General features: G+C 35.5%; 1 protein-coding gene across 4 annotated transcripts in view; it reads left to right on the forward strand.

The window, feature by feature from the left end:
* LOC149798278 (uncharacterized) overlaps positions 1-21,082 on the forward strand; it is a 62,711-nt gene that overhangs the window by 37,899 nt on the left and 3,730 nt on the right. For 3 of the 4 annotated variants that reach the window (XM_089963417.1, XM_089963416.1, XM_089963418.1), the window contains exons 6-7: positions 17,506-17,702; positions 19,731-19,785. In XM_089963417.1, coding sequence (XP_089819543.1) covers positions 17,506-17,702; positions 19,731-19,785 — 252 coding nt within the window. Of the gene's footprint in view, positions 1-5,693; positions 7,370-17,505; positions 17,703-19,730; positions 19,786-21,082 lie in introns of those variants that run through there. The other variant, XM_089963420.1, reaches the window with a different exon arrangement.

Genomic DNA, 21,082 nt, shown 5'->3' on the forward strand with positions numbered 1-21,082 from the left:
ACAAGGAAACTCCCGCACTACTTCTTTGTGACGCCACTCGCTGTGATGGCGCTCTATAGTTGGGTATTTTCAATAGGGTTAGATTTTTTAAGAAAAAAAATGTATACTGCATATTTAAAAAATACATTGTATATCTTAGGTATTGTTAAAAGAACTTCTAATTATCTTTATTTTGGTATAATGATTGAAGGGTTTAATAAGAATTATGGAGTATACAGTTTCGCCTTACTTCAGATGTGCACTTATAAACAAAATGCTAGCTCCGCTTGATCATTTTCACTTCCTGGACTTCAGAGGTAAATTGTAAAAATATGTGCCGATAACTTTTGGTAACTCATTAATTGTACCTTCAGAAGGTGGCGTTGTGCAGTCTGGGGAAAGTTGTTTTTCCTATTTTAATGACTGATAAAGACATTGTACTTTAGACTAATTCAGGCTGATTTTTCGATCATAAGGGTACAGTTATTTTGATTAGCTTTGTGCTTAGATCATGCAAAATTTCCACATGTATAAGATCCAAAGAAATTTCAGCCACATTACATGAAAGTAACTTAGAGGTTAGCAAAAATTCTCTCTATCATGCATGCTGCGAAGGCAAACAACTTCAGCTTACACCTGTTCATAATATCTGTAGAGCGCCCACTTCATTTAAAAAAAAAATACGACTTGGAGCTGAGTTATAGCCAAAACTGTACGACGACTCTACCTACACACAGGAATTAACCCTAAGGAACCACAAGGACCTGTGACAGGAGTACCAGCTAACTAGAACGCAGTGTACACCAACCTCTTCAGGGACGTCGCTACAATCCTCAACATCGACACAGTAAGGTGGACTAGTATCTTTCAGTGGAAAATGACTGAGAGGCTTTTGAGGAAATGATTGATTCCGACATTTCAATGACGGTATGACGGATCGGCGCTTAACGCTGGCATACGATTTCTGGAATCCTAGAATCCTGTGATCTTCTTGAAAAGCATTGCGTCGACATATGCTTGCAATTAGAAAAGGTTGAATACCTGCCATTGCAACAACGTAAACCACTAGTGAAGACTTTTAAAACGAGGATGAAAATTGATATGCTGCGCGTCTTGTTTTGTTTTAATTATTTTATAAACAAAACCATTGTGGGTGCCCACTGTAAAAATCAAGCCTATTAAGATCTCCCCTTTAACGTGCCTGTGTGGCGACAGCGGTAAAATGAAAATGGTTTTAGCTTCGAGACAACTAATGCATACAGTTGACCCATAAGCACGCTTCTTTGAAATGTATGTTAATGTTGCCCGGTATATATTGTAATCTAGTCAGCGACTGTCATTCTTTAAATTGCGATATTTAATATACCACTTCATATAGGCTGGTTTCCTAGTCAACGGCTCATTTCCTTAAAACCTCATGCAAAAACGCGCGCGCACTCGTGTATGTGTGTATTTGGATTTTTAACGTAGCTTTAACAATTTTTCAGCCATATCGCTATGATGTCTGTAGTGTTTCAGTTTATAGTGATGTCTAGCACTGGGGCATCATGCCGCCAACATGTAGTATCATGTCCTACCCATTCACATTATCCTGACAGCAGGCCGACCAGTCCTAACACTAACCTCTTAATGCTGAGAGCCAAGAGAGGCAGCTGCTAGTGCCATTTATATAAGTCTTTGTTATTACTCTGCCGGGGTTCGAACCCGTGACCTCCCGCATCCGAGGCGGACGCTCTAACCACTTAGGTCACCGGTGAGGTCGCAAAAACATAGTTGTCGCGAGATTGCTTTTTTGATGACAACGATGAATTTATTTCATTTTGGGAGACTGCTTAAATGATTCTTTGATGGTATTTGTCCACACCAGAAGGAAAGTTTCCCTTTGTAATTTCTTAATATATTCAAAAAGAGGTACTTTAGTGACATATGTAGATATGTGCTGCATATCTTAAACTGTATGAATTACAACGCACGGCGCAACACTACCTCGACAAAGGGAGGTAATTGTGGATTGTTGCCAAGGCTCAAAGTCCATGTGAACTTTTGCTTTTTTCAGAACGTTGCCCAATCTCACTGAGTGTGCTGAAATAAAATCGGTATTACTTGCCTTTCTTCCTTCAGAGGGCGATGTTAGGCAAATGTTTATACGAAATGTGTGCATGTTAGGTATGAAACGATGCATCGATATTTTTACTGAAACGATACACATATCGATACAAGAGACGTAGAATCGATACAAAACGATACTTACCGTAAGCATGTTATTTTAGTATTCAGCAGTCATGAATAATTATTATTAGTTGCCTTGTTATTCAGTAAAATTATAATCCATCTGAAACAGCATTTGCAGGCACAGGCACTCATGTTTATTAGTAAAAACGAAAAAGATTATTTGAGAATACCCAATCGCCGTCTACAAGTTAACACAAAATGACGTGGTTCGTAATCTGTCCCCCCCCCCATTTTATGATAATTTTCTTAATCCGGAAGTATGTTCCACATATACTGTACATTCCAACATGTTCCACCTGTATAATAAAGTACTTTACTGATCATATAATAACCACTTTCACGCGAAGTTTATACTTTGAATTGTGTCTTGACTCCTTTGGTCGATTTGAAAGCTACGCTACTGGTGTGTTGCACGTTGAAATATGTTACATTGAATTCTCATTTGTGGTTATTGCTTGTTCCGCTCTACGTTAAGCAAAAACCACCAATCAGAAATCAGTGTAGTTTATTCTCTGCGTGACGAACATGATAGTGATGTTGACAATAATTGTTAAAGTCATGAATTATATCAGTTTATTGGAACTGGGAAGTGTTAATGGAGACACCAGTGAGTGATTTTGAGCCCGAAATGATGTTAGATATGAATCAGATGTACATGCTGGATGGACACAAAATAGACAGGATGACCCTTTCAGTGGTTTTTCGAAATTACATGTACAAAGGGCAGACTACAGAGCCTAATTAAAATACAGATATTTTAAAAGTAGAATGCAATTGTCTTTTTTCTGTTTTGTTAATCAGTTTCACCCTGCGGATCATATGTTACAAAACTATATACATGTATCCATATTAGGGTTAAGATAAACTGAATAAAATAAGGGGTTAAAAATGGAATTTAGAAGTAAAGATATTTATTTTAATACCTCTGTCTGCACAAGCATTGGACTAAATACCCTTATACAGCATTATGGAACAGATAACAACATTTGGCACTTGAGTCGGTAAACTGCTGATTTAACAAAGGAAGTTTATGTTCGTAAAAAATCCTATTTTGAAGCAGTCACAAAGATCAGTTTCCTAAAATATTCAAGCTGACAAAGCTAGCTATGTATATGCCCCTCCAGAAAGAAGCACACAGCAATATTGATACAAAGAAAAGGAACAGTGAATGCTCAGAATTAACAGGTTAATGCTTATACAACTAGAGGTAACATCTGTCAAAGATGTTGATTTCAGTAGAGTTTTAAGAAAGTGGAGCAGAATGAAAGAGAGACAGATATTGAAGTTTAGTTAAATATAGACCTATGGTCATTTCTTCCTCCCCTCCTTATTTCTTAGATAACGTGGGAGGTCTCCCTTAAGATAAAATTCATCTCTCCTTAAATTGTACATGGGAAACAAATTTGGAATTTCTTTTTTATGCAGAGATATTTAATAAGTGAATGAAGGTGCAGATGGAATAAATGAAATTAACATAGAATGAGCAATGGAGCAGATTTCAAATTGCTCAAGTTTATCACCTTGTGTAAGTTAAACGAAAATTGAAGAATAGAACTGGGTGTATTCAATAGTTTTCCTTCTTCACTAATAAATGCACGTACCTGTGGCTGCAATGGTCTTTTGCACCTGCAAGACATAAAATGTGACGGATCTTGTGGGTATTCAACTTTATTCCCATGCCTGATTTCTTGTAGGTGAAATTTTCTTTGCACGAGGAAATTGCATTATTTCTTCTGTTTTGAAGATAACATCGTAATATCTTCCAAGTATAACTGAGACACGAAATTGGTAATACTATGTTTTCAAATCATTCGTGTTGTACAAAAGAAAGTGAGTTAAATGGAGCCACCATTAAATGGTCTAAAACTTTCGATAAAACTTACTACAACCAGCATGTAGTCTGCTTGAAAGTATTATTGATATATTCTCATCAATGAGAATTGCATGTAGATATATGATATCTACATGTATATATGTAGTCTACATACTGGAAATACAACCAAGAATGTCAACATACATGAAACGGCACCACCTACGTTCCTAAGATGGAAAGACCATCAATTTCATATGCGTGTCGATGTGTATCGTATCGCAGGCTGCGCATTGTGAATCGTATCGATACGCAGCACAGGTGTATCGTTTCACACCTCGTGCATGTGCACTGATTGCCGTGGAAATGAATCCACTCCTCCTTCTTGGCAGATTTCAATTTTCTCCTGCTGCCGAGAAATCCACTAAACAGCATTTAAATAGGGAAGCCCTTCATACCTTTTATTAAAACTAATGTGAAAAATAGCGGTGCTGGAATTAAAATGCCTACAATTTACGCAAAATCCTTATTCTTAAAATTGCAACAACAAAAAATCATCCAAAGTCGCTGTTCAAACGGCCGAAATAGGGCTTGTACCTATTGTATCTGATTCCTTTTCAACTTGGTGGATCTGTTACATTATGGCAAAGGTAAATAAATTTCCCGTCGACCGTGGTTTTTTTTTTTTTTGTTTGTTTTGTTGTTGTTGTTGTTATTGTTGGACACATTATTATACTTTTGTGGTAAGTTTGGCAAATCACACTTACATTTTATGAAAATTCACTCAAGGAAACGTTTCGTGCGAAGAAATTCCCCTGCAGGTGCCTATTGTAAAATTCAGCGCTGTGAGATCACTCAGTTTACTGTGGTATATGTGCTCGACAACGACAAGATAAGAATGGTTTTAGGTTTAAGACTAATAATGCATTACACAGACTGTATTTATTCGTTTATCAGTCGAGTCAAACTGCAAACAACAAAGATCCAGATCTGCCGTAACATAATGCGCCTGCACACCATGGTATATGTTATTTGTTGTACTGATTACTCCTAACAAACTGCACAGACCCAGATCTACAGGTGCTTTATGAGATGGCATATCTGGGTATCTGTAGTTTGCATTGGTCTCGTCTTACATGCGAGTACAGACGGTAAGTATGTTTCTTCTGAAAAAATACCGTTTCTGCTATGATAACTTTTGTCAACTAAGCAGCAACCCTCATTGTTTTAAATACGATGTTTACTCTAACGCTACACGCGCGTGTTTCGTAGCTCAGAAAAGAATTCGTTGCCATTGACCATGCAGGGATTCAATGACCCCTAGGAATTTACATTCGATACTTTAGAAGTTTAATTTTATTAAAAACCGCTTTTTTTAATTATAAATCTATGCATATGTTTTTAATGATCCACTGGTTGCATATTCATGCTTCTCTCTTTATTTATCTCAATTCGTCTATCTGTCAGACGAACCTGGATCATCCGCCAACCTCAGTCACCCGCCATTTTGTTCTCCTTGTACGAAAACAGACGGGTGATCCAAGAGCACATCATATATTATTGTGCTTTTTCCACTACTTCAAAATGAAACACGAAAAACAATTCATGAACATTTAGAACCATATAATTGAATTAAAACGATGAATATTCTAAGTTCAGTGTTTACTCATAGGTACCCCAAAGACAGTGGACAGACTTCGAATTTGGCCGAGCCTCGTTTAAAAAAGAAGGTCCCTCCCAAACCGCCTCACTCCAAAACTCTCCCTAATGTTAAAGGAAGGAGGTGTCCAGACGACTTTGACAACGACTTGGATAACATTGCAGTCGTTGGACCATTATATTACACTCTGGATTATCGCCTGGACCAGCCGAACAGACAAGGTTCTCCGGGTTTCTTGGATGCAGGGTACAATCGTCCAGACGGATGGCATCATCATCCCGACGACAATAATCCATACTATCTTGGAAAAATATCTGACTTACAGAGTGTAAGAAGCGATGAAGACATTAATGGAAACAATATTATGAACGTCAATGACATTTTAATGAACGCAACTGCAATCGAAGTCATCAATGAGGCAACCTTGCCAGAAAATATGCACGAACAATCGGCATCAGCGAAAGACAATGACAATATACCGAAGTATTTAAAATCCATATTTCGGCAATCACTTTCAAGCTACATTGATATGACGGCATCGCCAAATGGAGATAAGTACGTGCAGATGAAAATTACTTTAAGCTGGTTGGCGGCATCGGAGATTTGTCGCAAGGCTAGATTGCGTGGAATACAATGCAATTCAGAAGTTTTGTTCGGACACGTTATGGATAGACCAACGAATTCCAGTTTCATTTATGGAGCAGCAGACGAAGACTTTGACCACACAAATGCTTGCTCCTCGGTGTATGTTGAGATCACTGATTGAGCCGATGTAGAACTATTGACCGAGTGGAGATATCAACACAGATTCATGAGCTCGACAGAGAGACATCTCGTCAAGCTTTCCTTTTTCTCCAGAAATTATGGATCAGCTATGGTTTTACGAATTAACTGTAGATACTCGAGATTTCCCATTGGATACTTCCCTTTTTTTTGCACTTACAGTTTTAAAGCTCATTGAGTGGGCGAAACAAACTATATTTTATGACCTTGATGAAAACAATGCCCATTTCACGTTTTTAAACCAAGGAAAGAATTTTGTTTAATTGACCCATTTAGATTATGAACTTTAAAAAAATCACATTGTGGCAATTACGATAACATCAAAATACTGCTGTTATCTGTTCATGTGACGTTAAAATTAAAATTTAGAAACGTTCTGAATTTTCTCGAGATATTCAAGGTCACCCAGTTTTTGCATTGTAAGAAAAATAGAAATTTAAAAAGATACAACCATTTCATTGCATTAAAGTTTTGACGAATGCACAAAAGACATCAAGGTTAGGACCGTTAATTACCAAAGTGTTCGAATGAGGTTAGCACAAGGTCCGAAATACATAGTTCAGTTGATACGAGGAAATGATTCGCAGAATTTCTGCAAGGATTGGTCAACATGGCTTTTAGAATAACAGTTGGATGGAGTTGGTCTAACGACTCAGGTTGAAGATTCCTCCGTTTCCGCCTGAGCAGAATAATTTTTGAACAGTCCATTTATTGTCCAAATATTGACTTTAAAAGTATTTGAAGTTTTATATGAAATGGTGTCTGAATTTCTCTAGACAGATATCTCGATAATTTTCAGCTTGGATACTATTACTAAATTATTCACCTTTAGCAGTGGGTATGCTTAGCTTCTGTCGCTATCTGAACTTTGAATACGCAAATAAAAAGTAACGGATAAATATCAATCCTTGTTATACCATATTTTACTTTTGCGTTCGGATAAAAATGTAAGATACCCCCCCCCCATGATACATAAAAACGATTGGAGTCCTCAAACAGGATCATTAAAACTTCGCTTCTTTACGGCAATTTTTCCACTAAATCTGAACTACAATTCCAAATATATTACTCAATTATATGCGCAAAAGTTAAAAAGAAAATCTTCTATTTCGAAGAAACTGAAATGAAAATATTCAGAGAGAAATAAGAGATGGTTGTCGACCGAGAAAAGGGAAAACCTTTTTGCTTCATCCGCTTAGATTCTTTGGCGTTATATTTTAATAATTTTTACTAGCCATTGGCAACTAATTCTTTAATCAGCTTCAGTACCAGCAGTGCCTTCCAGGGCCTCGAGTACTGAAAATATTTATGGTACCCCATGTTCATCTCATACAAAGTGTGAAAAAAAACAATATTAAAAGCTAAAATGGTGGCAAAATACCAGTGTTGCCATCATTCCAAATCAAAATATTCGTGCATGCATATCGGTATAGTCATATATAATTTATTCAGTTTTCTCATCAACAAATATCTTTTTTCTTCTATTGCCCCTATTTAGTTGGTGCCCTAAGCACGTGCTTAGTGTGCTTAATGGGTAATCCGGCTCTGAGTACCAGTCATTGTGTGGTTGTATATGAAATATCGTATGAAAAAATGAAGGCCACTTTTTTCCTAAACTAAATACTGGAAAAAAATTAACGTAACTTTTTAGGAGAATGAGTCAAGTGTGCGCATTAGTAGGTCTGAATAATAAAAAAAATATATAAAAAAACAAGTTTCATTTAGTCGCTAGCGCCGCACAGGTACTTCTGGATGTAAAGGTAGAGATCTTATCGAGCCGGATTTTTTATAGCGGGTACCTACAATCGAGTTACTCTAAAAGACGATGGGCATATCATTGTCATAGTTTTAAAGTTACCTCTTGGATCGATCTTCCGGTGTCTGGACGTTTGATCATAGGCCTGCTGATCATAGGACGATTGATCTGACTCTGTTGATCACAGGACAGTTTGATCGGACCGTTTAATCAAAGGACCCTTGATCGCGGGTCCGTTTGATCATGGTATGCTTGATCATGTTCCGTTGAGTAAAACATATTTAAATTACAAAATATGGAAATTTTAATTGTTAGAAAATTTAAGAAAATACTTACAAATTAGTTGTTAAACAAACTGAATACTTTTTAAATAATTTTTAATGAAAACTTGCTGGAGTTAAACCAATAATAATTTATTTTATTTAAAAAAATATACAGGACAGTTAAGTGAAATAATAAGGAACTGATAGAATCGGTGAATTCTTAATTTTATTGGATTGACAAGCCGACAGGGCTGATATATTGAATGGCTTTCTATACTGAATGTGTGAATATTTTATTTTAATTGACTGGCAATGTTGACCTACTGAAAAGCTTCGAGAAAGTGAATGGATTTTTAATTTCAACAGACCGAGAAGGTTTTTTTCTTCTTTTTTCTCAACATGGTATATAGTTTGTATTTAAAATGAAATGGTACAAGTGATCTTAGAATTTCTGTTAGGCTTGGAAGTCACAAAGTTGTAGCTGTTGACATTTTGACAAGATGTAGAAACGTAAAAATGTAAGCCGAAAATGCGTTTTTCATTTATTAAATTTTGGCATATTACTTAATTCTTGTTTTAATTATTTATTATTTTTTTGTTTATCATTGATCGTCAGTAATCGAATAATCCACGAGAGATATGATCAAAATGTCCAATGATCAAATGGTCCCATGATCAAACTCAAATGTTCCTGTGATCAACGGGTTATGATCAATCATCCTATGATCAACAGGTATGGGGCCATCCATTTAGTACGTACGCAAAAATCTGATAAAGCCTGACCCCTCCCCCCTCCCAGTACACATGCGTACTTTTTTACACCAACACCTGCGTACGTACGCTTGACGCTCCCCTCCAATTTTATAGAACGGCCTATATTTAATCCACGCAGAAACGATCAAGGATTAATAATATTGACGTGTTTAATTAAACAGATAGTCCACCGACGTTGGCTCCATCAAAGAAATTAGCTACGTAACTTTAAAAAGTTTGTCTAGTGTCCGCTAAAATACAAACGCCAGGTTACGTATTAGACTAATTATTATCGAGGTTCCACCACCCCACCCCATCGTTTCCTATGCGTACGTACATTATTAGTAGACCCCCTCCCCTATACGCAAGCGTGTACATCTGGGTTAACCCTCTCCCCCTCCATGCGTACGTACTAAATGGACGGCACGTATATGATCAAACGTCCGTAAATCGATCTTTCATATGTTCTAAACGTGATCTGCTAATCACACTACATAAGTACTGGAAATTTACCAAATATATTTTCATTAGGATCTAAGGCAGGTGTGCACAACCCGTGGCCCACTGGCCAGATCGTGAACAGTTATTATATTAAAGAAATTAGTGTTTGTATCCCTCGAGTAGTCTTAGAAAATGCAATCTGGCCCTTGGCCGAAGAAGGTTGTGCAACCCTGGTCTAAGGGAACTGAATTAATTGTCTTATATGTTCGCTACTGGTGGCATGAGAAGAGACACGCGTCTTCTTTGAAAAAAAGTTTGACTATAAAACTAATAATTTAGGTTGTGTTCATTTGGAAGATTCTAACGCATTAGTCAAATTTGGTACGACAGCACCTTTTTTACTTGGGCTGTCCACGTGTAATACATAAATTAATAGTAATATAAACAAACTGTAATTCCAGACCTATAAAAATGTACACCGCTGACAAAAAAATACTAAATTCGTCACACTTGAGAATTTCACAAAATACACAAAACTTCTAGACTAGACTCTGTCGTGTATATATCATGCAATTTCGAGTTAGTTGCCTTTATTAGAGCTGTTTACACATTGCTGCAATATATGCAAATTTATGTGCACCATTAACATAATCTGTGGGACAGGGAATTATTCATGTATGAAACCAGAATGTGTGAAGAGAACCGATAGTCGTGCATGATAGTTGACATGGTTTCAGTAGGGACATGAAAACGTCACGGGTGAGTGCGCCCAAGAAGTTTATACACGTGACTGAAAGCAAAACCGATGGATGCATTACCGTCAATGTTCCTTGATTACCAGAGAGTCAAGATAGTCTACAAAGCTAGCACCTGTCACTGGCTAAAATTTATGACAAAATGTTATATAATACATTGTCTTCCAGACAAATAACATAATTTTGTTTTGCTTACTCATCACAAATAATGACGCAAAGCTATACTGCAATAAATACACAAGTCTTCTAAAATGTTATAGAAATATTTTGCAGGTTGAAAATTTTCTAATTTGTACACCATTCAAAACAATTTTCTAATTCGAGTTAACGACATTTCTTAATTTTTTAATGTCGTAGGCAAGGGAAGACTCGTCGTGAGTGAGAAAGCCATTCGAATTAGATCGATCGGTTCTCTCTCTCTCTCTTTCTCTCAGATTTTGGGGGGCCCCGAGTGGCCGAGTGGTCTAAAGCGCTCTTCGTTACGGATCACTGCCATCTCACCTCTGTCTGCGGCGGTTCGAGTCTAAGATTCAGCCAATGTGGGCATGTGAGAAAGCTTGTCAGTAGCTTCTCGTGGGTCGGTGGTTCTTTCCAGGGTTTTCCGGGTTCTTCCTCCACCATTAATACTGGCCGCCATGTATAGCCTATCGTGCTGAAAAATGGCGTTAAACCCCACAACAACAACAACAACTCTCAGATTTTGGCATTAAGCACAGATGGCGGAAATAATCTATTGTTGTAGTTGACCTTATAGATACATATGTGCAACTTTATTGTTTGTCATACGTATTTGTTCGTACCGCGTCCTTATTCACGAGCACTTTCAGTTTCGGTGTATCAAACCTTGCGAAGCTGCATGCTGTGTTCAGCCCATATGTATGTACACGTGAATCACTGAGGAAATGAAACTGTAGGAAAGGTGTGTCCTACATTATCATTTGTAACTCATCGCATTATAATCTTCTCACTGATTCCTGAGGGGAAAAAAAATCTCCCCGATAATAACCACAACACTGTTTTTAATATAAAAAACAATATTTACAATTGTGCATTATTAATCATGTATTGTTATTAATAGTCGATGTAATCAAGGGCAAGGCTTTCAAAGGAATATAATAAAACAGTTCATACATTCAATAAATAACCTCCGTGAACCAGCAGGGATTTAATTGTCGCAGGATTAACGATGCTAGTCACGTTCCGTATATACCAGTTGCTAATATTTACTATGCCTTCGTCTATTGTCATTACTACAACATTAAACAAATCATGGCATTTTAGAGAAAATAAACTGTCTCTCGCTAGAACCAGAAAAGAAATTGACATTTGTTGATGCAGAGTCTTTCCTTAGGTAATGTAGTCCACTGACCTATATTACACAATACATGCAACATAAGAAATAATCAGCACGTGAGTGAAATACAATGGATATACATCAACATATAATGAACTACAGTAGAACTTCGATTATCCGTCAGGGTGCGGGACCGAGATCATGACGGATATGAGAATAGACGGATAATAGAATATGTACATTAAAAGTGTTATACAAAAGATGGTCATCAAAAATCATGATAACTACATATATACATGCACCTGTTTTAATATTTTGACGTACAATGCCCTAACGGTTAACAGAGACTGACGGTTAATCGGGTGTCGGATAATCGAAGTTCTACTGTATATCATTATTATTTAGTAGGGTTTACATTACAAAGATATCTGTAGTTTCCTTTCTAGGTTTCTATGTTTAGAATCGCAGAAAAAAATTGTCATTTACTTCAACTTTGTTGGGAAGATAAAAAGCTTGTGAAGGATAGGGAAGATAAAAAGCTTGTGAAGGATATATATATATCGAGGTTTGTAATTTCTATGCTTAATTGCACTATTTGTTCCTGCTTTTGCAGTGCAGATAAAAACTGATCCTCCAACGCGTTTACAAAAAGACGTATAGGTAAATACAGCGCTACACATGCAAAAGAAATTGGTATTCCGTTTCAATATTGTACAAAACATCAATATTCTTTCGTAATATGGAGTGTGATCGCGTCTACCCATATTGACTTTAACATTTAGATAACTGCATCGAAACTTGTAAAAATGAGGCAAGATATACTGGGTTTTCTCTCATATCTAAATATGGTTCTCTGTTAATGTTTAACTTAATTAAACTTTAGACTCACAATATTTCAAATTCATTAGTTTTTGCGTTCCAGGTGTGTATGTCAGTATCAATAATTCTTTGCTTGAACAATTTAATAAATATCAGTTCATCTCCTACATTTTAATTGTATCGAGGCACTCCAAAAGCGATACGAAAAAAGTATACATTGGATTTCATGAGCTGTATTGTGACTTGTGACTCAGTTATAATACCTTATTTTCTTTATCTGGATCAGTGGGACATACTGTCGTTTACGTGAAAGATTAACAGAAGGAAAGAATAGTGAAATAAATAAAGAAAAGAAATGGAAAACTGAAGTAATAACAACTAGAGATTTAGTCAATAATTATTTAAAGTTGGCAAGAGATGTGAGTTGCAAAGACCTGGATTAAGCGGGACGATATGGAGAGTTTACTAAATATATAGAAAACCGTAAAAAGAAAGAACAATAAAAGATATAAATGAAAGAAAAAGAATATTACCAATCCCAGTTTAACGATTCTTCTTCTAACTAGGGTTTGAATTATGAGATGCAATGACCTACATTAAGCTGGGGCTTTGTTATACAAAGAAACATTAATTTGATACATTAGGATAAAGAAATCAACTTTCAACTAAACCACCGTAAAAACAGTGCCAATAAAATGAAATATGAGAGAAAACTACATGAATAAGGTATAAGTGTATCTGTTATTGCTACAGGCATGGCACCATCAACCGTTACTCTGTCTATAGAAATTATGGATGATGTTTAAGAGACGGTATACAAACTAAAAAGCACTTTCTACCATTGGTAATTATTTCTTTGTGTTAGCGAGAAGTGCATCTGTTTTACCCTGTGCTCTTGGAAGTGTGATAAACTTGTATTTGAAAACAGCTAGACAGATTTGTTTTCTTTCCATGTTGAACATGTTATGTTACTGGTTTTTGGCACTTGTGAGATTTTTATTTGCGTTTTGGGTCTCAGTTGTAAACAAAATACATATATGTGACAGAATTCGCGAAGTTCATCGCAGAAGGTGTGGTCCTCTGACGGATTGGATAGTATCTATTCTGTTTGTAAATTGTGCACCTTAAACACAAATCACACAGGATTTAAAATTGCATAAATAAAAAGTAGTCCATCTTGTTGACATATCTACATAAAGGTTTTCATTAAATTAGTTGTATCGCTAATCTTAAAATTTTAACATACTATGTTAAAATCTTTGAAATTTATACAGTAAATAAATCTTCCCTCTCTTGGTAGATATATTGTACACGCTGATAACAGTTTGTATATCTAAAAATAAATGCAAAGCCCCTATAAAGATTGAAGCAGCTGAGGGATGTTTCTTTTTTCTTCTGCTTAATGCTAATATGATCTACCACCACCTGATGTTGCTTTTCACTCTGCAAAATTGAATTCATCCTGCCATTTCGCACTTTGTTCTGTATCTGTTTAAAAATTAACACTATTAAATTTTAAAGTATAGTTGTTATAAAAAAAAGGATTATGGTTTGTATGTGAAAAAATGAGTTTGAGTATAGTAGATTATTATCTCGTTAAATATTTGTGGAATTAACGGGTCAGCAATTTAGGTGTTTGTTTGTTTGTTTGCTTGTTTTTGTTGTTGGTTGTTTGTTGCTTTTTGTTGTTTGTTTTTTTTTAAATTTAAAATCCGCTTCAGTTGGAATTAGATTTAATGATGGAGGTGGTAGTTTATTCAGATTTGCTTTAACTACCAAAAATTGTTTCTTGTCATATGCGTAGCCTCATATTATTGAAGATATCCAGAATCACAACAGTTTCCAGCAATGTAAACATTAAATTCGTTTTTTGTTGCTATTATTCTTTGATGTAAACTGTCCTCAGATTCCATGAAATATTTATTAAAATACAAATCTATCAGATACGCTTAATGCGTTCTACTTACGTGTCATAAAATTAACGTCAAAATGGTCCTTTGTCCAACAGACTGAGTCTCTAATTCTGCACGTTGAGCTATACTTATTTCTTGATTTCTCTCAATGTAGACTTATCAGCTAGCGATTCGTTCAGTACAGTGCATATTATATTCTGTGCGTACCGTTTGATTTTTTTTTTACCACAGTTGATTTACACTTGTGTAAGCAACTAGAGTGTCAGGATCCTAATAAAAATATCTTAAGCAATGTTCTCCGTCAGTCACATAAACGGAGTAAGCACTTCCAAAGAATGCATTGTGCCTGATAAATGGTCTTTCGGGTTTGTGTGGTATCTTTCCACAAGTTTGAAGTTTTCTTTATTCCTATCAAAGGTATGAATAATTCAGACTGATTTCTAACATGTTCAAATTTCAATTACTGACGTCGAAGACTGGAAAGCTGGACAATTGCTTCATCTAACGAGGAATCTGTGCGGTTTAAATCGAATGTTATCCTCCATAAAATCTTATTCTGGTTTTGCTGAATAAGTGTAAAATGACCTTAGTACGTAATCCTTGAAGGTGTGCTGTAAATTTAAATGAATTAAAATTTTGTGTATTTTCCAACCTAAAAAATTCGAATAATTTATTCCTTGCTCTTTTGTTTAATAAGCTTGCTAGCAGCGCTACCTATCGGCATGGTATCGTGATCGTGTTGTAACGTGTAATCTGCACCTTTTCTGAAACAATGGGATATCACTCAATGCAAAGTGATGGTCTACGACACGTCTAAAACGATACTTTTTTCACATTTTAGAGAGTCTACAATGCACTTTATGCGTTTTAGAAGGATTTTCAGATTTTTTAAAATCTGAAGACCCTTTAAAACGCGAAATGAAGACATTATTCCTAGAGTTTGTAATTGCCCCAAAAACCAAACAAGAACAGACACCGCTTAGGAGCCGAACAACATACTTATTTAAAATGCAGAAAACATCATGCTATAATTTCTAAAATGAATAATGACATCATCTGAGACACCGTTAAACACAAAAGATCCAGGATATTAGATGGCGTCCAAACGATTTTTAAACCATTTTAAAACACTTTAAAATGCATTTAGACTCTCTAAAACGCGATGAAAAAAACACATTGAGTCAGAGAGTGCCCCAGAAGCGACACTTGACACCTACTGATATCTTTGTGGTGGTAAAATTAACAAATGAACAATCATATTATATTGGATGTTATTCTTCACACAAGTGTCTTTAGTCACTTTTTTAAACCCCGTACAAACTTGTACGCAAATATACATTATCTTTTTATACCGATATTGTTCCTTTACTGTTAAGCTCACGCAAGATTTCTATCAAATCTTTGAAAGCAGGTTTATTCTGTAAACAATAGCTTTATGCCATTATTTGCCATATATTACCCACCCACCTCCCCCAAAAAGTAGTGCTCGTTAATTGTCTTCATATTCTGACTCGTCCAGTGTTTTTAATTCGTCAAATAATATTCTGGATTTTAACTGGTGTATCCAATATAGAATTTATATTTTAGTGTTGTCGTATTCCTTACACGAAAAGATGGTACACAAATATACACAAGTGATCTGGTGATTTATGATTTAATTTTTAAAACTATACCCCATGACTTGCTGATTTATTAATTTTTAACTCTGATTTTAATATTCTCCCAGCCTTATATTGAATGCAAAAACGCACAGATAGATTTGTTAGATCTACGGCTTTGCTAACACTTGTTTACTTTGAATGCTTTTGTTTTAAATCAATAGGGTTATGGTTAATATAGCAGACTAGGTAGGGGACACGCTATTTAAAGATGTGATGTTGCAAATTATGGGGAATTTTTAAATACTTTTTGAGTTGTGGGTTCTTTTTCGAGCCATCTATAAAGATGTTACGTGTTTTAACATTCTTTATTTTATTTCTAAGCATTTCTGTTTTCCAAAATATTGGAGGAATTATCTGCATTAAGCTGAAAGCATTACACTGTATTCAGTTCTTTTTTTCTGTCTTCAGTGTTTATTTCCTTTACTTGAAATACGGCATTGTATTGGCATGCATTTATCGGTTTATCTGACAGTTTCGATTGGGAAGAGGGTAAGGGTGAAGGTACACGTCGGTAATTGCAGTATGATAGCAAAGACAATTCAAAGGAAATGAGATATGCACATTTTTGTGCGGCCACAATCATTATTTACAACGTGTGATGACTGTTTTGAAGACCGGTTCTTGCAAGCGGCTTCGCCTATTATGCATACCGTATGTACTCGCATAAAACACAACTGGGGACAGCATGGATAATGATTTGCATCGTCATAATAAGACTTATAGGCTTATACAGACCTATGCTATTTGTTCTACCACCCATCGAATTTCACTTATATATATATATATATATATATATATATATATATATATATATATATATATATATATATATATATATATATATATATATATATATATATATATATATATATATAACCAACGTCCAATAGCCAGTCGGACTCCGATAAGAAGCAACATTCTTCAAGGACAGCTAAAGTCAGTCTGAGCATTGGTGAATTGTTTCACTTTTTATCGTGCAGTCTCGGACTTAAAGGACAAAACATCTTGGAAGATTTCTACGGCGACAGAATGAAGTGATCGGTTTGAACATATTTACTGTGATCTATCCAAACGTTTTCCCTTTAACCACGATTAAAGTTTTTAAAAAAAGTCTTTGTAAATAGGTTGCCATCATCTTTTGATTTAAAGTGTACAATTACCAAGACTAAATAACATCATTAACCTTCGCTGCATCATTTTCGTTGTTTATCAGAAAGCTGCATTTCCGTTGTAACTTGAAATCGTGGATATGGGTATGACGTTGAAAGAAATGGTGTATATGGCAGAAACATTACCCGCTGAGTATTCACAATAATTGGTACTCGACGAGTAAAAGTGAATTTACAATATTACAAATACTGATTCTCTTTCCTAAATACTTGGCAGGTTAAAACGTTTACCACGGTCAAAAGAGAAGTACAAAACATCAAAAACTTCCAAGCGTTACAAGTTGTCTGTGAGAGAGCGTTACAAGCGGAAAGAAGCCTGGAGTGAAGAAGATAGTGTTACTAGCTCTGAGCCCATGATGACCATAGGTTCTGCATTTGGTACTCCTTATCATGGGCCGACCCCTACCTCACCTCGTAAGTATTCCACTATTTCTTCTTCAAATCTGCATTAACTTTGTTATAATACATTTAAAATTAAATTGTTTAATCCAACCATTGATTGATCCAAAAATTTAGACCGAGTAGAACAGTGAACCAGAATATTCTTAATGTCAGATTAGTAATACAGATGGCGCTGTACAATTTCGTATTTTGCATGGGGTTAGATTTAAAAAAAAAAACAGAATTTCCCCGGTTTCCCTCACTGGTTATTCTGGATTTTTTAAAAAGACATTGCATATCTTCAGGGCCGGCGCTACCATATAGGCAAACTAGGCAGCCGCCTAGGGCGTTGATTTCAGGGGGCGCATATTTTTTTTAATTTTATTGTTTATAAAATTGGAAATTGATATTTTCCGGGGGGGGGATGCATATCTTATGTATTGTTAAAAGAACCGTAAAGTCCCTTATATTTTGTAATCCAGTGTAATATTGTTCACGCGGACTATATTTTGTACTTCATAGTAATATAGCTAACACGAACTATATTTTGTACTTCATAGTAATATAGCTAACACGGACTATATTTTGTACTTCATAGTAATACAGCTAACACGGACTATATTTTGTACTTCATAGCAATATAGCTAACACGGAATATATTTTGTACTTCATAGCAATATAGCTAACACGGACTATATTTTGTACTTCATAGCAATATAGCTAACACGGACTATATTTTGTACTTCATAGTAATATAGCTAACACGGACTATATTTTGTACTTCATAGCAATACAGCTAACACGGACTATATTTTGTACTTCATAGCAATATAACTAACACGGACTATATTTTTTACTTCATAGTAATGTAGCTAACACGGACTATATTTTGTAATCCAGTGTAATATTGTTCACGCGGACTATATTTTGTACTTCATAGTAATATAGCTAACACGGACTATATTTTGTAATCCAGTGTAATATTGTTCACACGGACTATATTTTGTACTTCATAGTAATATAGCTAACACGGACTATATTTTGTACTTCATAGTAATATAGCTAACACGGACTATATTTTGTAATCCAGTGTAATATTGTTCACGCGGACTATATTTTGTACTTCATAGTAATATAGCTAACACGGACTATATTTTGTAATCCAGTGTAATATTGTTCACACGGACTATATTTTGTACTTCATAGTAATATAGCTAACACGGACTATATTTTGTACTTCATAGTAATATAGCTAACACGGACTATATTTTGTAATCCAGTGTAATATTGTTCACGCGGACTATATTTTGTACTTCATAGTAATATAGCTAACACGGACTATATTTTGTAATCCAGTGTAATATTGTTCACGCGGACTATATTTTGTACTTCATAGTAATATAGCTAACACGGACTATATTTTGTACTTCATAGCAATATAGCTAACACGGACTATATTTTGTACTTGATAGCAATATAGCTAACACGGACTATATTTTGTACTTCATAGTAATATAGCTAACACGGACTATATTTTTTACTTGATAACAATATAGCTAACATGGACTATATTTTGTACTTGATAGCAATATAGCTGACACGTACTATAATTTGTAATCCATAGTAATGTGGTTCACAAGGACTATATTCTGTAGACGCAATGGGCAGGAATACAAATGAATTGGTTCTCGAATCAAGAAAACTCCATTACACAGTAGAACCCTTTTAACTTGCGGATTACAACGTTTGAAATTCTATAAGGGATCAGTTAGGAGAAGACACAGTGCGTACTGAATTTAAGACCAGATTGTTACCTTAGCTTAGACTGATCTTGGACTTTTGTGTGATCCTCGACTAAGGACCGCAATACAATTCTCAATCCCTGGACCAGGTTTGTATTTTAGTTGGTTTTAACATCACATAGTCTATATAAATTTTTTGAAGAGCTTCATTTTAGCTTATATCGTGTACAACAACTTTGGAGTCTGAATGAATAAAAAAAAAATACATGTCCAATTTTCTTTCTCAAAGAACACTCATGTAAGGTTCTCTTTTTTCCAGCTCCTCCAACCGATGAATTTACTCACACAGGCTACTGTAAAGAAGAAAGTAACAGGTTAGTCGACTAACGGTCACCTCGATTAACCAAGCAATTTCCAAAGCACAATGGAAAACGACTATTTTATTCATTTGTTTTGATTTGTGCAATTATTAACGATTATTGGCGCAGATATATGGCATACTACTCAAGACGAAAAGGAACAAATAAGATCAGAAAGTTCAATATTTTCTACGTCATTGATAGAAGAGGGGCGTAAAAATTAGGCGCGCGTTGCGGACACGTGACACTACTTATATGGTGCACAGTTCCTAAAAATACCGTGTCACACATATCGTTACATGCAAATTGTCTTCTAATATGTAAGACATTGTGCACAGTAACTTGTTTGTGAAAGCTTACACAGTGACATTTTTCTCGCGGTCACACATTTCCAATAATGTAAATCGCAAAGGATAACTTTTGAATTTAAATTTATTTCAAAACACTGAGATTTGTCCTCTATCGCAGATGAAAATAATAATAATAATAAGAAGAAGAAGAAGAAGAAGAAGAAGAAGAAGAAACATAATCGGCTTCAACATGGCAATTTTAAAGCGACTAACAACAATCTCAATACATCGTGTGTATTCTAAAGAACTCCACATCGGAAATAATTCGATGAAGTGATACGGCGTAAAAATCGATGGAATATGGCTGTGAACACGACCACATACTAAAATACCTGGGTAAAAGGAAACATGTCAACGTCATTATACTGTATTTATGATATTATTTGCTAAAATTCGTAAAAAGAACATTCTCTACTGAGTTCAGGCTAGAAAACGAAACTTTGGGGACTGTTTCGTCCAAAAATAAGTTATCTACTTCCACTGGCCCGTAAGCAACTCCATGATAATATGGTATGTGCACATGACGTCATTGTGGCAAACAAGGTACATGAACATGTAAAGAGGGTTACTGAGGTATTTCGATGTGTTTTTCGATTATGGTTGGAAACGGTCATAATATTGTTGTAGTTGTAGGAATAAGCATTAGCTTGATAGGTTTGATGATTCGCCTTCGGCGGTGTGGTGCGCACAACATGCTACGACAGCAAATGCCGACAATGTTCCGATTGTAACTTTGTCTCTTTCCTCCGACATCTGGTTCCTCGCGAACAACATTGCTTCACAATTGAGTTCTCTACGGCTACGAGCGAGATCAAATATTTATCGACTAGAGGAAAAAGTTGAAAGATATTCCAATTGACTACAGATACTGGTAAGAACATACGGGTTGATCAGACGTGTGCAAGTTAACTTCCGGGACTTAACGATGGTCAATCATCAAACTACCTCTGAGGGTCGGACAA

This window comes from Sinohyriopsis cumingii, chromosome 6, assembly GCF_028554795.1.
Source record: "Sinohyriopsis cumingii isolate HCF-2022 chromosome 6, ASM2855479v2, whole genome shotgun sequence".
NCBI classification, from domain to species: domain Eukaryota; kingdom Metazoa; phylum Mollusca; class Bivalvia; order Unionida; family Unionidae; genus Sinohyriopsis; species Sinohyriopsis cumingii.